Source organism: Emys orbicularis, chromosome 9 (genome assembly GCF_028017835.1).
Source record: "Emys orbicularis isolate rEmyOrb1 chromosome 9, rEmyOrb1.hap1, whole genome shotgun sequence".
In the NCBI taxonomy this organism is placed as follows: Eukaryota; Metazoa; Chordata; order Testudines; family Emydidae; genus Emys; species Emys orbicularis.
Genome location: NC_088691.1, coordinates 71,737,699 through 71,761,589, shown reverse-complemented (window position 1 = coordinate 71,761,589; position 23,891 = coordinate 71,737,699). Strand labels below are relative to the sequence as shown.

Here is a 23,891-nt window from a genome sequence, read left to right as displayed (position 1 = left end):
GAGGGAAGGAAAAGGCCACTTCAAAAGTTCAAAATAATGACAGCCTTTTGCTTGGGCTGTCCACTGGGGTGGAGTGGGAGGGTGCACGGAGCCTCCCCCGCCTACATTCTTGGGCATCTGGGTGAGGAGGCTATGGAACATGATGCGGGGCGAGAGCGGTCATACAGGGGCTGCAGCGGCACTCTGTGATCCTGCTGCCGTTCCTGAAGCTCCACCAGACGCCGGAGCATGTCTGTTTGATCACGCAGCAGCCCCAGCATTGCAGCCTGCCACCTCTCATCTCGAGCATCCCTCATGGCCTCACATTCACTGGCATCTTTCCTGTACTTTGATACCGTGTCCTTCCACTCATTCAGATGAGCTCTTTCATCGCGGGTCGATTGCATGATTTCCTAGAACATGTCGTCTCGCATGCGTTTTTTTCACCGCCTTATCTGAGATAGCCTTCGGGATGGAGGAGGGAGGCTTGAAAAATTTGCAGTTGTGGGAGGGAGGGAAAAAAGGGAGAGAAGTATTTTAAAAGATACATTTTACAGAACAATGCTTATACTCTTTCACGGTGAAAAACACTATTCACATTACATAGCACATGTGATTTCGGTACAAGGTCGCATTTTGCACCTTAATATTGAGTGCCTGCGGCTTTGGTGTTAGAGATCACAGATGCAGGTCTGGGCAACAGAATTCGGCTTGCATGCGGCCATGGTATGCCATTGTCTTTCGGCTTCTGCAACCTTCCTAAAAGCAGCGCCCTCCTTTCCCACATACCAAGCAAAGCCCGTTGAGTGCTGCGGTTTTCCTGTTAACGTGCAGCAGCAGAAACCAAACTAACCCCCCCCCCCCCATCCAATTCTCTGGGATGATCGCTTTATCCCTCCCCCCACCGCGTGGCTGGTATCAGGGAAGATCCCTGCAGAAACCAAACTAATCCCCCCCCATCCAATTCTCTGGGATGATTGCTTTACCCCTCCCCCCACCGTGTGGCTGGTATCAGGGAAGATCCCTGCTACCCAAACGCGAAAAGCTCAGCACCAATCCCCCCCCCCCCCCCCGCTTGGCTAACTACAGGGAAGGATTTCTTTTCAGCCACAGGCAAACAGCCCAGTAGGAACTGCCACCTCTGTCCCCTTCATTAAATTCCCGTATTTCAACCAGGTTACCATGAACGATATCACTCTCCTGAAGATAACACAGCGAGATAAAGAACAGATGTTGCTTGAATGCCAGCAAACACTGGGACCATACGCTGCCAGGCTTTGTCATGCAATGATACCAGATTACTTGCTACTAGCATGGCGTGGTCAAGTGTCCTACCATGGAGGACGGAATAAGGCTGCACTGCCCAGAAACCTTCTGCAAAGGCTTTTGGAGTACCTCCAGGAGAGCTTCATTAGATGTCCCTGGAGGATTTCCGCTCCATCCCCAGACACGTTAACAGACTTTTCCAGTAGCTGTACTGGCCGCGAATGCTTCCCAAGTCCTCAGGGCAAATTAATCATTAAAAAACGCTTGCTTTTAAACCATGTTTTATATTTACAAAGGTACACTCTCCAGAGGTCCCTTCCATGGCCTCATTGTCTGGGATACCACCTTGGGAGGGTTGGGAGGGTACTTCAGTCAGGCTGAGAAAAAGATCCTGGCTATTGGGCAGAACGGAGTGCTGTGTGCGCTCCGCAAGCTCGTCCTCCTCCTCCTCCTCATCTTCCCCGTCGGCAGAATCCTCAGGCATGGCTGAGATTACCCCCTCCTCGGAATCCACAGTCAGAGGTGGGGTAGTGGTGGCGGCCCCCCTAGAATTGCATGCAGCTCAGCATAGAAGCGGCATGTCTGTGGCTCTGACCCAGAGCGACCGTTTGCCTCCTTTGTTTTTTGATAGGCTTGTCTGAGCTCCTTAACTTTCATGCGACACTGATATGAGTCACTATTGTGGCCTCTCTCCATCATGCCCTTGGAGATTTTTTCAAATGTTTTGGCATTTCGTCTTTTGGAACGTAGTTCTGCTAGCACGGAATCCTCTCCCCATATAGCGATCAGACCCAGTACCTCCCGTACGGTCCATGCTGGTGCTCTTTTTCGATTCTCGGACTGCATGGTTACCTGTGCTGATGAGCTCTGCGTGGTCACCTGTGCTCTCCACGCTGCGCAAACAGGAAATGAAATTCAAAAGTTCGCAGGGCTTTTCCTGTCTACCTGGCCAGTGCATCCGAGTTCAGATTGCTGTCCAGAGCGGTCACAATGGTGCACTGTGGGATAGCTCCCGGAGGCCAATACCGTCGAATTTCGTCCACACTAACCCTAATTCGAACCGGCAATGTCGATTTCGGCGCTACTCCCCTCGTCGGAGAGGAGTACAGAAATCGATTTTAAGGCCCCTTTATGTCGAAGTAAATGGCTTCGTTGTGTGGACGAGTGCAGGGTTAATTCTATTTAACGCTGCTAAATTCGTCCTAAACTCATAGTGTAGACCAGGCCTCAGAAAAAAGGAGAACAAGAGGCAGAAATTTTGCAATACAAGCTTTTGAGATTGCTGAGCAGAACATACCACTTACCTGTACAGATGCTGATAGCTGGAAAAAGGCACATGCCAAATATAAAGCTTTGAGTTTTACCATTGGGAACAGAGTTAAGCCAATGTTGAGAACTTTTGGAATCCCATTCTTTAAACCCTCCCTATTTCCCTTGATTTATCAAAGCTCTTAAGCAGTTTGATGAATAGGCTTACCCTAATGGGTCAGGAGCCAAAGTTTGCCAACCCCTGAAATATAGGGTTGGCTTATGAAAGGGTCATACAGTTTTTGCTATTTTTACCTAACCATCTTGGGGGGTCGGCTTATAAACGAACGGGCTGATGAACAAGTATATACTGTACTTAGATTCCTAAAGTTAAGCAAATGTTTAAGTACTTTGATGAACTGGGGACCATAGACCTTACTGTCATGAATAGTTAAACTTTCTATTTACTTTACTGGGAACACTCAGGGCCGGTGCTACCATTGAGGCAAACTAGGCGGTTGCCTAGGGCGCCAAGATTTGGGGGCGCCAAAAAGCGGTGCCCCCAATTTTTTTTTACAGCGTTCCTACGCCCCCTCCCCGAGCATGCGGTCGCCGCTCCACTTCTCCCGCCTCCCAGGCTTGCGGCGCCAATCAGCTGTTTGACGCTGCAAGCCTGGGAGGGGAGGAGAATTAGGGGAGGGCGGTGTGCTCGGGGAGGAGGCGGAGCAGAGGTGAGCTGGGTGGAGAGCTGCCGCACGGCTCCCCAGGCCGAGGGGGTGGGGAGCTGCCGCGGGGGTGCCTCAGGGTGGGGGGGGAGCTGCCGCAGGGCTCCCCACCCCAGCTCACCTCTGCTACGCCCCCTCCCCGAGCACGCCGTCGCTGCTCCACTTCTCCCGCCTCCCAGGCTTGTGGCGCCAATCAGCTGTTGGCGCCGCAAGCCTGGGAGGGGAGGAGAATTAGAGTGGGGGCGGCGTGCTCGGGGAGGAGGCGGAGCAGAGGTGAGTTAGGGTGGGGAGCTGCCGCACGGCTCCCCGCGGGGGGGGGGGGGGGAGCTGCTGCAGGGGGGGCGCCTCAGGGCAGAGGGGGGGCGGGAGCTGCCGCAGGGCTGGGGCGTGTCGCAAGGTGGAAGTTTCACCTAGGGCGCGAAACTTCCTTGCACCGGCCCTGGGAACACTCACAGTAATGAGAACTAGATTTAGGAGTAAGTGCTGGCAGCACTGGGCCCTAAAGTCACATATTCAGTGGGCCTGACCCTGCAACATTGGAGTAAAAGGGATTTTTGCCATTGATTTCAAGGGGAGCAGGAATAGGCCTTAATCCTTTATATTAATTTGTGTTGTACATCTTAATCACTTCTGGTAAATACAGGAAACCCAACTCATTTCTGAAGATATTTCTCCTCAAAACAAGCGGATATTTCCTCATTACCAAAGAAACATGCTGATGCCACAAAAAGCCACATACTGGCTATTGAGCAGAAGCCAAGTGGTGAAATGCAGAAACTGTGTGACAGCACACCGCAGAGCTACAGGAGAGGAAGGGAGGATCAGCTGATTACCAGATCCAGCTAGAACTAACGGGAGGCAAAATATATTCAAACTGGAGCTTGGTCTTACTCAAAGTTCCACCGGACCTCTAACAACCCCAAGTGGTGATGAGCCTAGTAGTCCGCAGTTCAAACCTTCATTCCATGGTAGGAAATTAGTTCAGGTCTGATTTGGCCATAGAGCCTCTAGCAGTACTCAGCCCCCTAGATTCATCCCATCATATTCCTGTTTAGTTTATAACAGCTAGTAAGAAGAGTATGACCTGAGCATCAGGCAATGTGTGAATGGCTTATACTTCCTGTTCTGGTTGCAGACAGAAGTATTTAGTCAAGAACATTCACATTCACGTCATGTCAAACTCTCCATTGCCTGAGTTTTTTTGAAAGGTTCCTGTATTACAAGCACTGGAGCCAGGGAACAGCCGTGTGCATGACCTTGTAAAAAGTAGCAACAAAATTAATTCAGAAAATAATTGGAAGGATCACTCACGTCTCATCTGCAGCTTTGCTAGAGATGGGCCAGTTAGTTATTTCATAGGAAAATATTACACCACCGAAAAAAGGGGGACAAATACAAAGTAGAAGAAATTTGAAGACATTGTATTACAGATATTTTTAATGGGAGCACTATCCTTTAAATGGGATAATTTTAGCTTTAAAATAATAGTCATGTCTCTTCAGACTAATTCGTAATCTGCTAGTAATAATATTTAGTCACATAATGCCAGAATGTTTCAACATTTACATGAAGCTAGCTATCTGGCATCGTCGTCTACTTTTGGTCCATTTTGGTTTTTTGATTAGATTATTTACTCAGTATGTACTTATTCTTTTTCTACTGGGCCCTAAATCCTGAAATGCTGAGCCCCACCAACTTTCAGTGAAGTCAATGGGAGGCTAGGGCTTACTCAGCGCTTTGTCAGATCAGACTGAATTTGTGTAATATTTCTTTGCAAACTCAAAATATAAGACCTAAAAGAAAGTACATGATGGAGATAGGAATGGTTAACATCCTTGAACCTAGCTGTAGTCTGTTTCCCTGCCATATAAAAGGTAAGGAAGTTCTCAAGTGGCAGTAACTTAATCAGGGGAAGATGTGTAGTGTACTGAGAACTGTGCTGGAATTGCAAACTATTGCTCTAAGGGTTTATCTCAGGGGTGGGCAAACTTTTTGGCCCGAGGGCCATATCTGGGAATAGAAATTGTATGGCGGGCCATGAATGCTCACAAAATTGGGGTTGGAGAGTGGGAGGGGGTGAGGGCTCCTGAGTGGGGCCAGAAATGAGGAGTTCAGGGTGCACAAGGGGGCTCTGGGCTGGGGTGGGTGAATGGGGTGGGGGGAATGAGGTCTCCGGCTGGGGGTGCAGGCTCTGGGGTGGGGCTGGGGATGAGGAGTTTGGGGTGTAGGAGGGTGCTCTGGGCTGGGACCTAGGGGTTCGGAGGGTGGGAGGGAGATCAGGGGTGAGGTGCGGGGGGAGACTCAGGAGTGCAGGCTCTGGGTGGTGCTTACCTCAAGCAGCTCCCAGAAGCAGTGGCATGTCCCTTCTACGGCTCCTAGGTGGAGGTCCAGCCAGGCAGCTCTGCACGCTGCCCTGTCTGCAGGCACTGCCCCTGCAGCTCCCATTGGCTGCGGTTCCTGGCCAATGGGAGCTGTGGGGGCAGCGGTTGGGGCGGGGGCAGCTTGCAGAGTGGAGCCCCCTGGCTGCCCCTACATGTAGGAGCCATAGGGGGGCCATGCCGCTGCTTCTGGGAGCCGCGTGGTGTGGCCCCTGACCCTGCTCCCTGGGCGGAGCACCGGAGCAGGGCAAGCCCCAGACCCCACTCCCCAGCGGGAGCTTGAGGGCCGGATTAAAACGGCTGGTGGGCCGGATGCGGCCTGCGGGCTGTACTTTGCCCACCTCTGGTTTAGCCACACTGCAATTAAAAACCCACAGCTGGTCTGTGCCAGCTGACAGAGGCTTGGGGGGCTCAGGCTAAGGGGCTGTTTAATTGCCGTGTAGACATTCAAGCTCGGGCTGGAGCTGCAGTCTGCGCTCTAAAACCCTGCGAGGTGGAGGGTCCTCAACCTCAGGCTGCAGCCTGAGCCTGAATGTCTACATCACAATTAAACAGCTCCACAGCCGGAGTCAGCTGGCATGGGCCAGTCATGGGTGTCTAATTGCAGTGTAGACGCACTCAAAGAGCAGCGGGTATGGGAAGGGTTCTAGGTCCTGCTTGTAGGCTAAAGCAGGGGTTCTCAACCTTTTCTTTCTGAGGCCCCCACAACATGTTATAAAAACTCCATGGCCCACCTGTGTCACAACAACTGTTTTTCTGCATATAAAAGCCAGGGCTGGCGGTAGGGGGTAGCAAGCAGGGCAATTGCTGTGGGCCCCACACCACAGGGAGCCCCACAAAGCTAAGCTGCTCAGACTTCAGCTGCTGTCCTGAGTGGTGGGACTCAGGGCAGTGGGGCTTCAGCTTTCTGTCTTGGGCCCCAGTGAGTCTAATGCTGGCCCTGTTTGGTGGGTCCCCGGGCCCTGAAACCTGCTTGCAGTTCCCTAAGGCAGGAGTTCTTAACCTTCTTCTGTCTGAGCCCCCTCCCCAAACATGCTATAAAAACTCCATGGCCCACCTGTGTCACAATAACTGGTAGCAAGTTGGGCAGTTGCCCGGGGTCCCATGCCACCAGGGCCCCCACAAAGCTATATTGATCAGGCTTTGGCTTCAGCCCCCGATGGTGGGACTCAGGGCTGCAGGCTTCAGCCCCATGCAGCGGGGCTTCGGATTTCTGCCCCGGGCCCTAGCGAGTCTAATGCTGGCCCTACTTGGCAGCCCTCCTGAAACCTGCTCGTGGTCCCCTAGGGGGGCCCAGACCCCTGGTTGAGAACCACTGCTCTAAGGGGCCTTGGACTCTTGGTTGAGAACTGCTGGGCTAAAGGGCACTGGACTAGCAAAGAGTGGGAGTGGGAGCACAGTCAGTCTGGAAAGAGCCTGCTTAAAGCTAGATGGGGTGTGTTGTGCCTCTCTGCCTGAGGGATTTGCCAGGTTTTTTCTCTTTCTATTTGGGTTCTTGGGTGTTCTGAATTCTAACCTGAATTCTGAATTCATAACATTGTGTTATGTTGCCACCTTCCTGCAAGAGTATTTCAGTTTTTATCTAATTTCTCTGTGTGTATACTGTGAACATAACAAGAGGGAGGCTCAGGATGCATGTTTAGAAGCTCTATAGCACGTGGCAATGGAGCAAGTACAAGGTTCCTTCTTAGCCTTCTTGCACCCCATTACATAAACTCTCTTACTTCTGTAGCTGCTCCACAGATTGTCTTTTGGTGGCTTGGTGCACAGACTGTGTAAGCTTCCCCGCAGGACTAACTCATGTGCACAATGTGCTTTGTATATACCAAGCTTCACTCAAAGGTGGATTTGTAGAGTCAGGTTATAAACCCATGGAAGAGGGCAGCATTTTAAAAGAAAGACTCTTTTTGTTTACGACAGATTTAATCTCTGTGTTTTTTCACCGTGACAGCAATATAAGGGTTTGTTAGACGACAGCTAGAAACTGTTATTAGTGTCATCAGTAAGGATGATAACATATCTATGTTGTTAGCTTTGACCATTTGTTCTGTGATGTCACATGCATAACAAATCAAGAGACATAACTGGTTAGCTGGAAGGGTGGGAGCACAATGACTCAGCACAATGCGTCAGTGGCAGGCACCAAGGTCTTTTCCTCAGGGATTAGTGATTATATCAAGAAAGTAAAATAATATAACATGATCCTCAGTAAACAGAAAAATTCCCCAGCTGGGGCTTCTCACCCATTCTTATGACCTTTGGATGTCAGCCCTACCTTCCCCAAAGCAGCCTCCTTCCTTTGTCTCCCAAACAGCCATTCCTTTGGCCCTTTCATTGAGTAGCAGTGACTGGAAAGGGGCAGCTGTGCTGGAGTTGATTGCTTGTTCACCAGCTAAACAGATGTTAACCCCTCCATCCCCTCGCAGAGGGCTCCTTTGCCTTGAAATCAATCTGGCAAGTCAGGGGGAAAACTCACGCTGCAAGAGTCTGAAGACTTCCCTCTTCTTCCAGTGACTTCAAAGGTACTTGGAGGGGGGCATTAAAATAAGGCTAATCAAAATTCATACTTACAGATGCAAGCTCATTACTGGCATGGTTTACAAAGCACCTTTCCATGCCCTCCCATGTAAAGCCTCACACAAATGGTGAGGTGTACTATGTATGAGGTTTTGTTCTGTCTACTTTTTCTTAACATTCGGGTATTGACTGCTACAGAAGGCAGGAGACAAAGACTTCTTAGATAGACCAATCAAACCCATGGTCTGATGCAATATGGAAAAGCCTGTGTTAAGATTGCCTTTTGTCACCTTTTTTTGCTGGTGAAAATAGTGCAGCTCTTAAAAAGATGGCAAACTGGTGTAATCTGAAGAAGCTGAAAGCATTCTGCACTACAAAAATGTGTCTTCCCACAATTTTTGATGAAGCAAATAGAAGATTTTCCCCAGTTCTAGCACTGAATATTATGCTGGGCTATCAGGAAATGTTATTAATCCAATTAAATTAGATGATAAACACCTGAATTGCTTTTTTATTGCTCATGTATGTTTCAGCTGTTAAAAGGCAGACAAGGTACTAACTAGGAGGGTGAGAGTTAGTGTTGAATTCTTGAGTCTATGGTGTGGGATGGGAATAACAGGTGGAATATTTCAAAACTTTAGTATGTTAGCCCAGGGGTTGGCAACCTCCAGCACGCGGCTCGCCAGGGTAAGCATCCTGGCGGGCCGGGCCAGTTTGTTTACCTGCCGCGTCGGCAGGTTCGGCCGATCGCGGCTCCCACTGGCCGCGGTTCGCCGTCCCAGGCCAATGGGGGCGGCGGGAAGTGGCGCGGGCGAGGGATGTGCTGGCCACGGCTTCCTGCCACCCCCATTGGCCTGGGACGGCGAACCTCAGCCAGTGGGAGCCGCGATCGGCCGAACCTGCCGACGCGGCAGGTAAACAAACTGGCCCGGCCCGCCAGGGTGCTTACCCTGGCGAGCCTCGTGCCGGAGGTTGCCGACCCCTGTGTTAGCCTATGAAACTGCTTTTTAGAACAGATAAAATGGACTGAGACCGAGGAGGTAAGACTAAACTGAGGGTAATAGCAGTTATCTATGTTAGGCAGGAAGAAAGCATAGACTTCATCACGCTTGTTTAATGAGCGGAACTTCTTACTATATTACCAGCTCCAAGTGTTCAGGACTCAGGCCTCAAAAAAAATCAGAAGACTGGCTTAAAAATCGTAAGGGATTTTTAAAATTAAAAAATGGGTTTTTTAACCTTTTGAGTTCACATTTTCAAGTTTTCTCTGAAACCACAAAAGCTAGAAATTTACATTTTAAAAGAACGAAGGCTGAGATTCCCATGTAATCACTTGACTCCAGGAGCTGGGGCTTTAAAGAAAATATCAGCTATCAAACAGTTGGCCCCATGAATCATGCTAGCATTTTTTAAACTTCAAAACTATAGCTCTGTAGAGGACAGAAATTCCATTTTGTGACAGATTTTGAAATTTAGTTTCATTCCAAATCAGAACAAAACCCTATTTTGAAACTCTCCAATTTTTTTTTAAAAAAGTGTTTTGACAAAAGATTTAATTTTGACTTTTTTATTCTATAATATAAAATTAGAAAATTCAAAATGAAAAGTAGTGACCCTTTTATTTATTGTTTCTGTGATTTATTGGTGCTCCCTGCAGTGGCAATGTCTTTGGCTGCCAAAATCAGAGCAAGTTGCATCTTCAGAATAGGGGTACGTACAGAGCAGAGGTTGTGATACTGAATGGTTTAAGGTGCAGCACCAGCAACTCTTGAGATCAGACATAACTTGTTAAAAGTGCACAAAGTACTGTGTGCAACAGCAATTTATTCATTTTAGATGCCCAGCCAGGACTTCAATACAAGGAAAAGTATCTTCCCTTTTTTAAAATAAAGTCAGCTTAATAATATGGTGAGAGAAAGGAAGGAGAGTTCTCATGGTTACATATAAGGAGAGATGAATCACAATCAGAATATTTGATCTTAGGGATGAATTCCTGATTCCAAACAGCAAAACTCCCTACTGACTTCAGTGGAGTCAAGATTTCACCACTGATATTCAATCCACTTTGTATATTTATAAATTGACTTAAATCCACACTAAAGTATATTTGCATGTTAAATATCAATAGAAAGTTCAAGGCAGGGTATTATTTATTAAAGAAACTGGAAAAGAACCAACACAGAATACTGTGCTTTAGGCAAATTTGATTGTTAAAATAGAGATGACTGAATATTGCAGGTTATGTAAGAAATTATTACTGTGACCTGATGTATTAATTGTAACTGTTTTATAATCCTTACTAAATGCGAGGTTTGAAAGAGTTAAAAAAGTGCAGTATAAAGAAAAATGTAACAAGTTGACTAATTAGGTGATTTTAACAGATTATATATTTCCATGAGTGCTAAGTATCTAACACATCCTTAGTTCATGCCAAGTTAATTTAGTGGCCATGATAATTTCCACAATGAACATCAGTGATAATGGAACTGGATTGCAGTAATGGACTGTATTGATTTTTTAAAGTGACATATACATTTTAAAAGCTGCTTGATTTACTATCTTCTCGGCCTGTCACATGAAAAAATATATGAGGGAGGATACATTGGCTGAATGCGACCTATGCAGTTGTGCTGAATACATGCAATCAGAATCTTTGCCAGCTAGTTACATGGCTCCTTCCACAGGGCTTAATCCTGCACCCATGGAAGTCAGTGGCAAAATTCCCACTGACTTCAGTCATGCACAATCACTCCTGTAATCTCCATTTTCAGAGGAAATGAGCATTTTTATCAGACTCTGTAGAAATTGACAAGGGTCTTTTGAAAAAATGTTTTAAAGGTATTTCCCCCTAGATATTTGTTATGGCCGGATTTCAGCAAAACACTTAAGCATGTGATTAATTTAAAGCATGTGAATTATCCCATTCCTATAAAGCATTTAAGCACATGCTAGTCCCACTAAACTAAATACATTAGGTATGTGCTTAACTGCTTTGCTGAATTGCAGTCTAGCTCAGACTCTTGGAAGCTGGAAAATAAATGTTTTTTGGTTTTTTTTTTTTTAACCAGAAACCCTCTTTTCTGTCATCATATATCCACACTCTAGTCTGTTGACAGGGTTATTTTGGGTGCTGAGCTATTGACCCACATAATACAGCATTGTAACATTTGATTTGAAAAGGGGCAGGGAATGTAAAGCTCTTGCTTTCCAAACATTAGCTACATGTGAAATAATACATAATGGGGTGGTGTGGGCTTAAGCTTTTATTAACATGAGTTTGGGATAGCTTTTACTAGACCTGAGTTACTGCAAATTATGACAAACTCACGAAACCAATGAAATCTTAAAAAAAAAAAAAAAAAAAAAAAAAACCCACCACTGGGTATTCTGTATATACCCTGGGTCCCACCCAACTTCTGTCTAAATGAATGGAAAGACTCCTATTAACCTGAATAGGAACTGGATCCGGCCTATGAGTCCTACTGTCTCAGAGGAAAAGAAAAATAACATTTTGGAAACCTCAATTACCAGAGCAGCCTTTCTAGACATAATAATGTTAGTTTTAAAGTCCAATATCTCAGGATCGTCCAGAGCTAGAAACAATAACCTGTCGGAAACTTAGGCATCCCTGGCTTTCCAATGGCATAAATCTTACAATGTTAGTTCTCACCTTAAACCAGGGGTCGGCAACCTTTCAGAAGTGGTGTGCCGAGTCTTCATTTATTCACTCTAATTTAAGGTTTCGCGTGCCAGTAATATTTTAACATTTTTAGAAGGTCTTTTTCTATAAGTCTATAATATATAACGAACCTATTGTTGTATGTAAAGTAAATAACGTTTTTAAATGTTTAAGAAACTTCATTTAAAATTAAATTAAAATGCAGAGCCCCCGGACCGGTGGCCAGGACCCGGGCAGCGTGAGTGCCACTGAAAATCAGCTCGCATGCTGCCTTCGGCACTACCCCTGCCTTAAACCATCACTGGTCCAGGGCTGAAAATTGCTTACCCTACATCTCAGATCAGTGTAACTATTTTTCTGAAGAGTAAAGGAAGCCTCACTTCACCAGGTTGTTTGAAAAAGACATACACATGTGGCATATGAAACACTGCAAAGCCAATTGAAAAGTTCTTGCTTTAATATCTTCATTTTGTTTGTTTCATTCCTTAAATCCTCTGCTTCCTTCCTTCCTTCCTTCTGTCTCCATTTCACTTCATCTGTTCCCAAACTGTCCTTTACTCAGAAATCCAGGCTTCTGACTGGAGCAATTCCACATACTTATTACACGATAAATTCAATATACCCCGCACCATTCATTTTCTCACCTGCACTCACCCCCCAAACTCATTTCTACTATGACATTCTAATTTTCTGAACTGTGGAGTAGCTTCATGCAGTTCTTTTTTAAAGCCAATCTGCAGGCAAAATGTTTTCTTTTACACACACACACACACGCACACTAACCTTTTGGAGGTAAAAATTCTGAGAGTCCTTTTAAAACAGAAATACTGCACAATTGAAAAATAGAAGCATGAACTCTTTTTCAGTTTCCTCTTTTCAGATGCTATCATCCATTCTGAATGGAGTGCTGCATTGTGGGTAAATGTCTATTCTTTTTCAGTGGACCTCAAGTTTGTCATAGCGAGAGCAGCATTTTCTTTAGCTGTAATTTTTCAGATAAACCTAAGGTAGGCAACCAGACCTTCCTGAGCCCATATCTTATTACTCTCATTTCATGCTATATTGACCATGATGCTGTGCATTTTAGTCAGAAGCTATTTTTTCCACATACGTAAATTGCAGTACTAGAAGCAAGCAGAAAGACTACACTTATCTACTCACAAGCGTTTCACATGTGCAGAGATACATGTCAGAACAATGACAGATTTGTGGCTTTCTTTGAATTGACTAACTAGGCTACAGTTTTATTATAACATATCTTAGGGCCAAACCTTCACCTCTGAAAAACAACCCTGGTCAGTAGGACTTGACTAGGGAGCTCCGTGGATATTGTGGGATGGAATTCTCACGCCCAGGCTATAGAGCTGTTTCACAGTCACTACTGCAATCTCAGGACGGTGGAGGATTTTGTACCTGCTTTGCCACTGCTCCCGCACCCTACACTGGGGTTTTGGCCAGCAGATACATATGGCTACTTGCCCCCTCCGTCAGGCAGCACAGCCACCCATAACTGCTCAAGTAGATACACCTAATGAATGCATTTCTCAAGTACCATCAGCATGGTATCAGGCAAGGGAGCACCAGTGAACTATCCTCTGAATTTCCCACACATTCAGACTCCCTCCACCAACACCACTATGCTGGTTCTCTCCTTTTATGGGAGTTTCATGCATAGATCAGATTTTGGCCATAAATGACCATTTTACCTGGAGTGGAGTCTTACTGGTGACTGAGATGAAAAGCTCCATATCACAAAACCAAACCTGAGTTATCTAGTCCTGCCTGACTACCCCTGTTCCAAACTGTAGGTAATCACAGACTTATTTGATAAAGATGAGTTAGACTAAAATGAATTCCAGATGCAAATCTTTTATTCACATTGGGAATGTACAGATGCAAACTTTCAGAGATTCAACTGCACACAACAGATTTTGAATGTCAAACGGAAAAAAAGTTATTTTCTGTATGATCAACAGTACCCACTGCTAAACCATCAGACTGTATTGAGCATGTAATGATGTAGTAGCATCCTCATTAAAGCAGCTTTTTGAGCCAAATGTTTTGAGTGTTAGAAAGGGGTGGTGCAAAGGCAAATAGATTTTCATATAATCCAATATTGTGCAGGCCTAGAAAACTGTTCAGTCTGAGCCGTTCAAAAGAAGGGGTGAATTCTATTGGATGGGTGAAACAAAAGTTAGCGAATATGAAGCACCAAGATCTTTTGTCAACCTAATATTAGCAATCACCAGGCCAACAAGAAAAGAAGGTACTCTGTTGATTTACTTTTATATCATGTAGAAACTTAAGCTCTTTCCTCCCTGTCACTCCAAACACAATTTTTTCTAATTAAGAATACGCTCTCTTTCAGTGTCTAGAAACAAATGGCAAATGTCTACGGCAAATGAACAGTAAATTACCAAATTAGCAAGCAAACTGTTGGTAAGGCCTTAACAGCATCAGTGTATGCAACTGATGTCAGAGCATATCCTGTATTCTGATCTGTGGATTTTACCACAACTCAAGGCCAACTGACTTCAGATGCACATCTCATGCTAATGTTACATTTTTAATTCAATGCTGATTAGTTGTTAATACTCTCAAAACTGGTCCAGATACCCGTACATAAGTTTTTTTCCTATACGGAGACAGTTTGTTTAAAAAAAAAAAAAAAAAAAGGCAGTCACAGATTACAATACATTCTTAAGAGTTATGTGCTTGGACATATGATCAAGTTCTTAGACAAATAGTGGGAACTCAGTGGGGAAAACCCTCCTGCTTTGTTACTGACAAGAAATATCACATTTTCCTCAGTTACTTTATAATAGGAAACATTTTACAGAAGGAAATAAATCTATTCTAGTTTGGAGAATTCTAAAAGTATATGGATGGCTGGAATTTTCAAAACATATCCTTTATACCAAAGAACTGAATTGCTGAAGTTTGCTTTTCTGAAACACATTTATACTTAGCATGGAGAACATGGCTTTTGTGGATAGAGAGAAGAAGTAGGCTTAGTTGTCTAAGTGTTGCTAATAGCCTTTTCTGCTCTCCATCCCTCTCTTGGTTTAGAGTAGTCCCACGGTTGCCTGTTCTCAGTGAATCCATACAGTTTCCGCAGTGCCACACGGGCAGCTTCTTCCTCTGCAGCTAACACTGTTTCGCCAGGACCTTCAGCTATAAGCTTCTTATCGCTGGGAGAAAAAAAAAATCAAGTAAATGTCCTCATGAGAAAATTGTGAACACCACCGTGCACCATTAATATATAATAGGAGTCCTCTAACCAGCATTTCATATTTACTGGAGGGAAAACATTTAGATTATAGTGGTCTTTTGGGCAACTGTACATAGAATCATAGAATCTCAGGGTTGGAAGGGACCTCAGGAGGTCATCTAGTCCAACCACCTGCTCAAAGCAGGACCAATCCCCAAACAGATTTTTGCCCCAGATCCCTAAATGGCCCCCTCAAGGACTGAACTCACAACCCTGGGTTTAGCAGGCCAATGCTCAAACCACTGAGCTATCCCTCCCCCCATACATGCGTATATACTTATTGATGGACACTCAAGTAAGAATTACACTGAATTCCTGAAGAAGTACAACAGTGTTAATTCAGATTCACATTCCATTACCAATTGCCTGAACTATCCAATCTCTGTTAGAACTTTAAAAAAAATATACAAGTACATCATCGTGATATCCCTCTCTCTTTTCCTTGTAAACAATCATTTTAAAGTGTCCTTTCTTTACACAGTTCAGCAATAGATTTATTCAAAAATAGTTCAATTAGCAGAGAAACAATCTTCATGGCTACATAAATGAGGCCATGATTTGGCCTTAAATACTCTAAAATAACTCTTGTACTTCGAGGATTCTCTTGTCAATCCCACTTCCCTTTTGCATCCTCCTCCCATGCTACCCCTGAAGCATGGGACAGTTTCATTCTTTTTCAAAGCTGTTCAACAACGTCTGCAAGAACCCTATTAAAATTTGCACCTGCATTCAATGTACTGCATATGTCTATACTAGATTATAAACTCCTTGAGACAGGGATTGTCTCTTTATACATTTGTATGAGAAAAAACATGTCAATCCTCAAACGTTTATATAAAGTCCATTGCATAAATTGCATCTTTCTTCTAAAATTATTTTTACATGGCAACTTTAACAAGGGCAACTTGTGAAAAACAGACCATTTCCTTCCTCCCTCCCCCCAAAACTGGAATCCGTTTGACTTCAGATGAACGTTTTACTAACCAGTACAATCCAACAAAGTACAGTGGAAGAACTGTACTGGCTCCTGACTGCCTGGTAAGTCTTGGTTCTGGAGCAGACATATTCCTCTTGGCCAGTTCCTCCACTAGCAAACCCATTGGGTTTATAACATCCCAGATCTCAAAAAGGTCTTTTCCAATCAGCTGAGGAATTAAGAAGTCCTGAACAAAAACATTACAATTATCAGAAAGGAAGAGGAATGAATGCTCTGGTGCCTGGTGTCCCTGCCAACAAAAGTAATATAAGGGGGAAGGGAGGAGAGGAGCAGTTAACAGTAAGTTGCTAGCTTCGCTATGTGCAGTGTGCCTTTAAATTAAGGTTGATGAATTTTTATGGTACCAGAGTCTCCCATGCATTCTTATAGTGAAAGACAACACAGCTCAGCGGATCTGGTGCCAACCCATGTGCCAAAATACATACTCATGTAACTCCCTAGCTATAGTTCCTACAGAATACTTATGAACGAACCTGTAGGGATATTTTGCGTTTTCTAAATGTACATTTCTGAAATAAATGGTACTTTGACTGCTCTGTGCTTGTGAGGCACTTTAGATTTTAATTCACTTTTACCTGGGTCACTCCTTTATTCAAAATTACATTAAGAAACCACCCAAGGCTAAATATCACTGCCATATAAGGGATTCTAATTAAAGGGAGAAATGGGATCAGGCCACCTGGAAAATAAAAGCCTTCACAAAATCCAGATTAAAATCACAAATATTGAAAGTGCTACTCAGGGCTTATATAGGATGGTTGAGAACTACAATGAGACCTCTCACCATCTGAGACATTCAAATTGCTAGGACTTAACATTAAAATAGTCTTTACAAACTGTTTTGCAAAAAGATTAAAGACACTTCACTTTTTGTTTCTTTTCAAATATTTTGCTAAATAATAGCATGAAGAAGGATAACTACAAAAAATTAATTCTTAACATAGTTATGAGACCAGCAGGGCTTCCACTACCCTCCAATTAGCCTGCTGCCTGTTGTTCTGTACTGAAAGGCAGTACAAGCTGAAATTCCTAGGTCGCAACTAAATTAGCATATCTTGTAGCTCCAGTTCACCACTGGTGACAGCGACAGTGGATGCTGTAATATAAACAGGACTCGGGTGGTTTAGACAACAGTGGAAAAAATTCATGTTCAAGTCCTCTAAACACTGCAGCTTCTACCATTGCTACCACTGGAGAAATAGAACCAATGCTGAATCATGGCTATAAAGCTAGCTAGTGTACCCAAGCCCTGGAACTTTAGGCTTGACTCTGCCATTGACTTGCTGCTTGGCTTGGGCAAGGTCACTTAATCTCTCTGTCCCTGTTATTCCCCCAATTATAAAATGGGAATACCACCACCTGCATTCCAGGGATGATGTGGGGATTAGCTACGCAGTACTGAGTGCTTTGTAAGTGCTAACTAACTACAGAGTTGTGGTAGAAAATCCAATACAGAAATGTATTACAAGATATTTTGAATGAAATTCATGATCCCTTGAACAATGAGACAGAATTTTCTAAATAGTTGCTTTTTCCTACAGACATATCTGAATGCTATGCAGCAGAAGTAACATGGTTTTGGTTGTTTCATATTATGTCTCTTAGCTGACATTTCTCTGATACAAAATAAAAGTAAGTAAATGGCATAAACTGGAAGGATAGCAACTGCTAAAATGACTTCCTTCTCACAATATATTTTAATAAGAAACCTTTCGATGTTTGATTCCAGAGAGACTCTTGTTAACAAATCTCTGAACTGATTTGACTTTCTATGTATAATGTTAAGAAACTGAAGAGTTTTTCGGGAACAGTTTCATGACTGTACTAACCATCAAATAACTGTTTTAAAAGTTATACTGTAGCCACTGATTAAGCCATAAAATATCTAACAAATCAGGCCAAAAGCAAACAGTGCTACTTAAATAAATAAGTAAGTTGCTATTCCTTGAAAAGTAGAAGTTGGCTTAGGTAAAGTAGAATCATAGGACTGGAAGGGACCTCTAGGTCATCTAGTTCAGTCCCCCGCACCATGGCAGAGCTATGTATTATCTAGATCAGTGGTCCCCAACCTTTCCATGTGGTGGGGGCCGGATGACTAGCCGCCAAGGAGCGTGGCCGCCGGACAAGCAGCTGCAGAAATGCCGCCAAGAGGCGTCGCCGCCAAAAATCAGCAGCATTTCAGCGGCAACGCTTCTTGACGTTGCCGCTTCTCGGCGGCTGCTTGTCCGGCGGCCAGTAGGCGGGCGCACATAGATGCCCCGGCGGGCGCCATGGCACCCGCGGGCACCGCGTTGGGGACCACTGATCTAGACCATCCCTGACAGGTGTTTGTCTATCCTGCTCTTAAAAATCTTCAATGATGGAGATTCCACAACCTCCGTAGGCAATTTATTCCAGTGCTTAACTTCCCTGACAGTTAGGAAGTATTTCGTAATGTCCAACCTAAACCGCCCTTGCTGTAATTTAAGCCCATTGTTCTTTTCCTATCCTCAGAGGTTAAGGAGATCAATTTTTCTCCCTCCTCCTTTGAACAACCTTTTATGTACTTGAAAACTTATGTCCCCTCTCAGTCTTCTCTTCTCCAGACTAAACAAACTCCGTTTTTTCAATCTTTCCTCATAGGTCATGTTTTCTAGACCTTTAATTATTTTTGTTGTCCTTCTCTGGACTTTCTCCAATTTGTCCACATCTTTCCTGAAATGTGGTGTCCAGAACTGGACAAAATACTCCAGTTGAGGGCCTAATCAGCGCAGAGTAGAATGAAAGAATTACTTCTCATGTCTTGCTTACCAAACTCTTGCTAATACATCCCAGAATGCTGTTTGCTTTTTTTGCAAGTGTTATACTGACTCATATTTAGCTTTTAATCCACTATGACCCCCAGATCCCTTTCTGCAGTACCCTTTCCTAGGCAGTCATTTCCCATTTTGTATGTGCACAACAGATGGTTCCATCCTTAAGTGGAGTATTTCTCCTAGCTCTTGCATATATGCATATGTCAGTTAGACCTGAATGAGGGAAATAAGTTTGTAGGGGGTCTGGCTTTTGCTGGCTGTCAGAGATAAGCTACTATTTATTTATTTTTGGTCTTATAATTTGATACTGGGATCCCGCTACAGCCTTAGAGAGGTGCCAAAGAAATAAAAATAATACCTGTAACTGGTAGTACTTACCCTGATAAATATCCCTGTTTTCTGCGGCCCACTGCTTTCAAACAATGCCCCTATTACAGCAAAGAAAGTCTGCTGCAGCACACTGGGTGGGACAGGAAACTCTGCACAAAGTGTTAAATCCTGTATGGATAGGTTTCTGGCCACATAAGACACAAGTTCCTGGCGCGTGAGAAAATCAACGAGGGCTTGTATCCCTTCAGAGGGCATCTTTGGATAAGCATCTTCAAAGCACTGAGTGAGGTAAGAGCGTGAAAGAGATACCCCTTGTTCAGAAAGTTTGTGATTATCCTGGAGATTGAGGGCAACCGCTTCTTTGTCTAGCCCAAGTTCTTGGCGTCTGGTCTCCTCACTTTTAATATAACAAGAATTAACAAATGCAGTTTTGAGGAGGTCCAAGGAAAAGGTTTCCTGTAGTCGGTGGCTAAAAGCCTGTATCTCTGCATGGTAATCCCAGTTAGGCTTCTCTGAACTATAAACATACAAGAGAGAAAGAACTCAAGAGTAGAACAGACCTTCCAGACAGATAGTCATCTGTTCCACTAAACAGCTTAGATATGAAACCATTTATTAAAAGGAAATGTAAAAATAAACAGAATATTTCAGACATCTTCAAGTAGGCTTATTGCTAGAGCCCTTGAAATCTATGGATATCTGCATCCGGACAGTTTTTGCGGATCGTGGTTTTGATGCTGATACAAATTTTGTATCCATGCAGGGCTCTAAATATAGCATCTCAAAGGCTGGGAAGAAGTTGTCTGCCGCTCATAGCCTATGAGGCTGCTGGCCCTTAACCTGCCCTTCTCCCTTCTTCAAAAGACATGTCCCTGTGTGAACCCTTTTGACAGATGCCATGCAGGGCTGCCAGCACCTCCTCCCACCAGATCACATGCCCCCAAATATTATTATTTGTTGTTTGCATAACTATAGTCCCTAGGAGCCCTGGATCAGGACCCTGTTGTGCTAGCCCTGTACAAACACAGAACAAAAAGACAGTCACTGCCCCCACACTGCTAATAATTTAAGTATAAGATAAGAAATGATAGATACAGAGAGGGGAGTAAAAGGAAACAATGAGACCATACGCCTCAGCACCATAGATCAGGGGAGGCCAAACCACGGCTCGAGAGCCAAATGCAGCTCTTTTACAGTTAAAGTGCAGCTCACGGAGCCCCCCACAACTTCCCATTCTCCATCTACCAGACGGGGGGGAGGGGCTGACTCAGGGCTTCTGCCCTGCAGCAGAGTGGTGGGGCTAGGGCAGAGGTGGGCAAACTACGGCCCGCGGGACCGTCCTGCCCAGCCCCGGAGCGCCTGCTGTCTCCCCTCCCCCACAGCCTCAGCTCGCTTGCTCCGCCGCCGGCACAATGCCCTGGGCAGCGGGGCTGGGAGCTCCTGCGGCAGCGCAGCTGCTGAGCCTGGCCTGACCCGGTGCTCTGTGCTGCGTGGTTGATGCTGCGGCTGTAGCGCTGCCAGTCACCGGTGCTCCAGGCAGCGCGGTAAGGGGGCACGGGGGGGGGGGGGGGTTGGATAGAGGGAAGGGGAGTTCGGGGTGGGGGTCAGGGTGTGGGGGTGTGGATGGGGTTGGGGGGGAACAGGGGGTTGAATGGGGGCAGGGGTCCCGGGGGGGCAGTCAGGAAGGAGAGGTGGTTGGATGGGGTGGCAAGGGGCAGTCAGGGGACAGGGAGAAGGGGTGATTGGATGGGGCAGGGGTCCTGGGCGGGGCCCGTCAGGAATGAGAGGAGGGGTTGGATGGGGTGGCGGGGGTCTGAGGGCAGTGAGGGAACAGGAAGCGGGGGTGTGTGGATGGGGCAGACGTCCCGGGGGGCCATCAGGGAACAGGGGGGAGGGGGTTGGATGGGGCAGGAGTCCGGGGTGGGGGGGAGGCAAATAGGAGCAGGGCCAGCGCTTCCACTAGGCGACCCTAGGCAGTCGCCTAGGGCGGCAGGATTTGGGGGGCGGCCTTTTGCTGTCCTTGGCGGAAATTCAGCAGCGGGGGGGTCCTTCACTTGCTCCGGGACCCGCCGCCAAAGTGCCCTGAAGACACGGAAGGACCCCCGCCGCCGAATGCTCAGAGGAGGAGCGCTACTGCCTACGGCGGCAAAAACCCGGGCGCCGCTCCTGAATAGGAGGTGGGACTAAGCCACGACCCCCTCCCCTAACCGGCCCTCCATACAATTTACGAAACCCGATGAGGCCCTCAGGCCAAAAAGTTTGCCCGCCCCTGGGCTAGGGGCTTCTGCCCCATGGGGGGTGGGGGTTTTGGGCCTCAGACCCGGGGGGGCCCTCCCATGTGGCTGACACCCCGAGCCTCGGCAGGCCCCTCCTGTGTGGCTGACGCCCCGAGCCTCAGCAGGCACGTGCCCCATCTCACAAAACTAAGTGATTGGGCAACAAAATGGCAAATGAAATTTAATGTGGATAAATGTAAAGTAATGCACATTGGAAAAAATAACCCCAACTATACATACAATATGATGGGGGCTAATTTAGCTACAACAAGTCAGGAAAAAGATCTTGGAGTCATCGTGGATAGTTCTCTGAAAATGTCCACGCAATGTGCAGAGGCGGTCAAAAAAGCAAACAGGATGTTAGGAATCATTAAAAAGGGGATAGAGAATAAGACTGAGAATATATTATTGCCCTTATATAAATCGATGGTACGCCCTCATCTCGAATACTGCGTACAGATGTGGTCTCCTCATCTCAAAAAAGATATACTGGCACTAGAAAAGGTTCAGAAAAGGGCAACTAAAATGAATAAGGGTTTGGAACGGGTCCCATATGAGGAGAGATTAAAGAGGCTAGGACTCTTCAGCTTGGAAAAGAGGAGACTAAGGGGGGATATGATAGAGGTATATAAAATCATGAGTGATGTGGAGAAAGTGGATAAGGAAAAGTTATTTACTTATTCCCATAATACAAGAACTAGGGGTCATCAAATGAAATTAATAGGCAGCAGGTTTAAAACAAATAAAAGGAAGTTCTTCTTCACGCAGCGCACAGTCAACTTCTGGAACTCCTTACCTGAGGAGGTTGTGAAGGCTAGGACTATAACAGCGTTTAAAAGAGAACTGGATAAATTCATGGTGGTTAAGTCCATTAATGGCTATTAGCCAGGACGGGTAAGGAATGGTGTCCCTAGCCTCTGTCTGTCAGAGGGTGGAGATGGAAGGCAGGAGAGAGATCACTTGATCATTGCCTGTTAGGTTCACTCCCTCTGGGGCACCTGGCATTGGCCACTGTCGGTAGACAGGATACTGGGCTAGATGGACCTTTGGTCTGACCCAGTACGGCCTTTCTTATGTTCTTATGTTCTTAACTTCTGTAGATTGTCCTATGCAGCTCAGAGGGTCAGTAAGTTTGGCTACGCCTGCCATAGGCCAGAGCCTCAGCACATCAGCACTCTAATGGTCAAGTTTTGTGTTGGCATTATGCAAAAGGAGCCTGTGAGGGAGGATTTTGAAGGAGGAGAACGAGGGTCCCATGCACCTTGTCTGCACTAAAACTGAGCTGCGGGGGGCAGGCCCCAGCCCACGCTACTGTAATAGTGACAATAAACAACAATGTTGGTCTGGGCCGGGCGCCTCCGCGCCCTGTGCTGGTTCCCGATGGGGCGCGGGGGTCCAGCAAGAGGAATGATGGTGATAAAGCCCCAGTACGGGGTGTGTGTGCGAAGAGATGCACAGACCCGGGACAGCCTAGCATGGGCCTACCAATGACCTTCCTCCACCTACGCCCGGACTCGGGGGCCAGGAGCGGCGGGAGCTGGGGGCAGAAGCGGGAAGGGGCGAGGAAGAACGGAGCGACCGGGAACGAGGCAGGGGAAGGAGCCGGGCCCCGGGGGGAGGGGGGGAGAATAGGGAGCCCCCAGCACGGGGCGGTAGGGCCGGGGGGACCCAACCCGGGAGCGCTGGATCCGGCTCTTACCGGCGGGTAGCGGGCGCCCGCAGCCGCTCCTGCTCCAGGTAGGCGCGGAGCCAGAGCTTTTTGTCTCGGCGCTGCTGATGCTGGAGGCAGAGCGCGGCCCGCCCGGCCCCGCCGGCAGCGGCCAGGAGGCGACGAGGCGCCCGCAGTAACAGCCCCTGCAGCAGCCCCGTCGCCATAGCTGTTCGGCGCGGACTGGGAACAGGAAGAAGTTCACCATGAGACCCGGCCGCGGGAACCAGCCCTCGGCTCTTCAGTTCCGGGAAGAAACGTTCCGGGCGCGCCTTAGCGCGTGACCCGCCCCAGGGACAGGGCGGCTCTGGGGACTTCAATTCCCAGCAGGCGCTGCTCCAGCCACAGCCCTCCCCCCATGCCTGCCGCGTGCCTGGAGCTGTAGTGCTCTGGGTCCACCTCTACCCAGCAAGGGCGCCCAGGCCAGCGTGTGCACGGGCGGGGACAGCGCCCTATAGGGTGACCAGATGTCCCGATTTTATAGGGACAGTCCCGATTTTTGGGTCTTTTTCTTATATAGGCTTCTATTACCCCCCACCCCCATCCTGATTTTTCACACTTGCTGTCTGGTCACCCTAGCGCCCTAGGCCCAAGTTAGCCCGATGCTGCGCCAGGCCTCCAGGAGCTCAGGTTATGCCGGTCCCTCCCCCCTTTGCAAGCTCAGAGTCCCCGGACCCCGCCCAGGCCGCGTTCCTGCCTTGGTGCCCCAGGATCACTCACAG

General features: G+C 46.6%; 1 protein-coding gene across 1 annotated transcript; it reads right to left on the bottom strand.

The window, feature by feature from the left end:
* Positions 1 to 13,640: 13,640 nt before the first annotated feature.
* On the bottom strand, positions 13,641 to 23,336 carry MRPL44 (mitochondrial ribosomal protein L44). Its single transcript, XM_065410778.1, has 4 exons — positions 23,161 to 23,336; positions 19,234 to 19,702; positions 16,048 to 16,226; positions 13,641 to 14,983 (listed from the first exon to the last, which is right to left on the bottom strand). Exons 1-4 carry the CDS (start codon positions 23,334 to 23,336, stop codon positions 14,812 to 14,814), a joined length of 996 nt encoding a protein of 331 aa, XP_065266850.1. The 3' UTR covers positions 13,641 to 14,811.
* Positions 23,337 to 23,891: the final 555 nt, after the last annotated feature.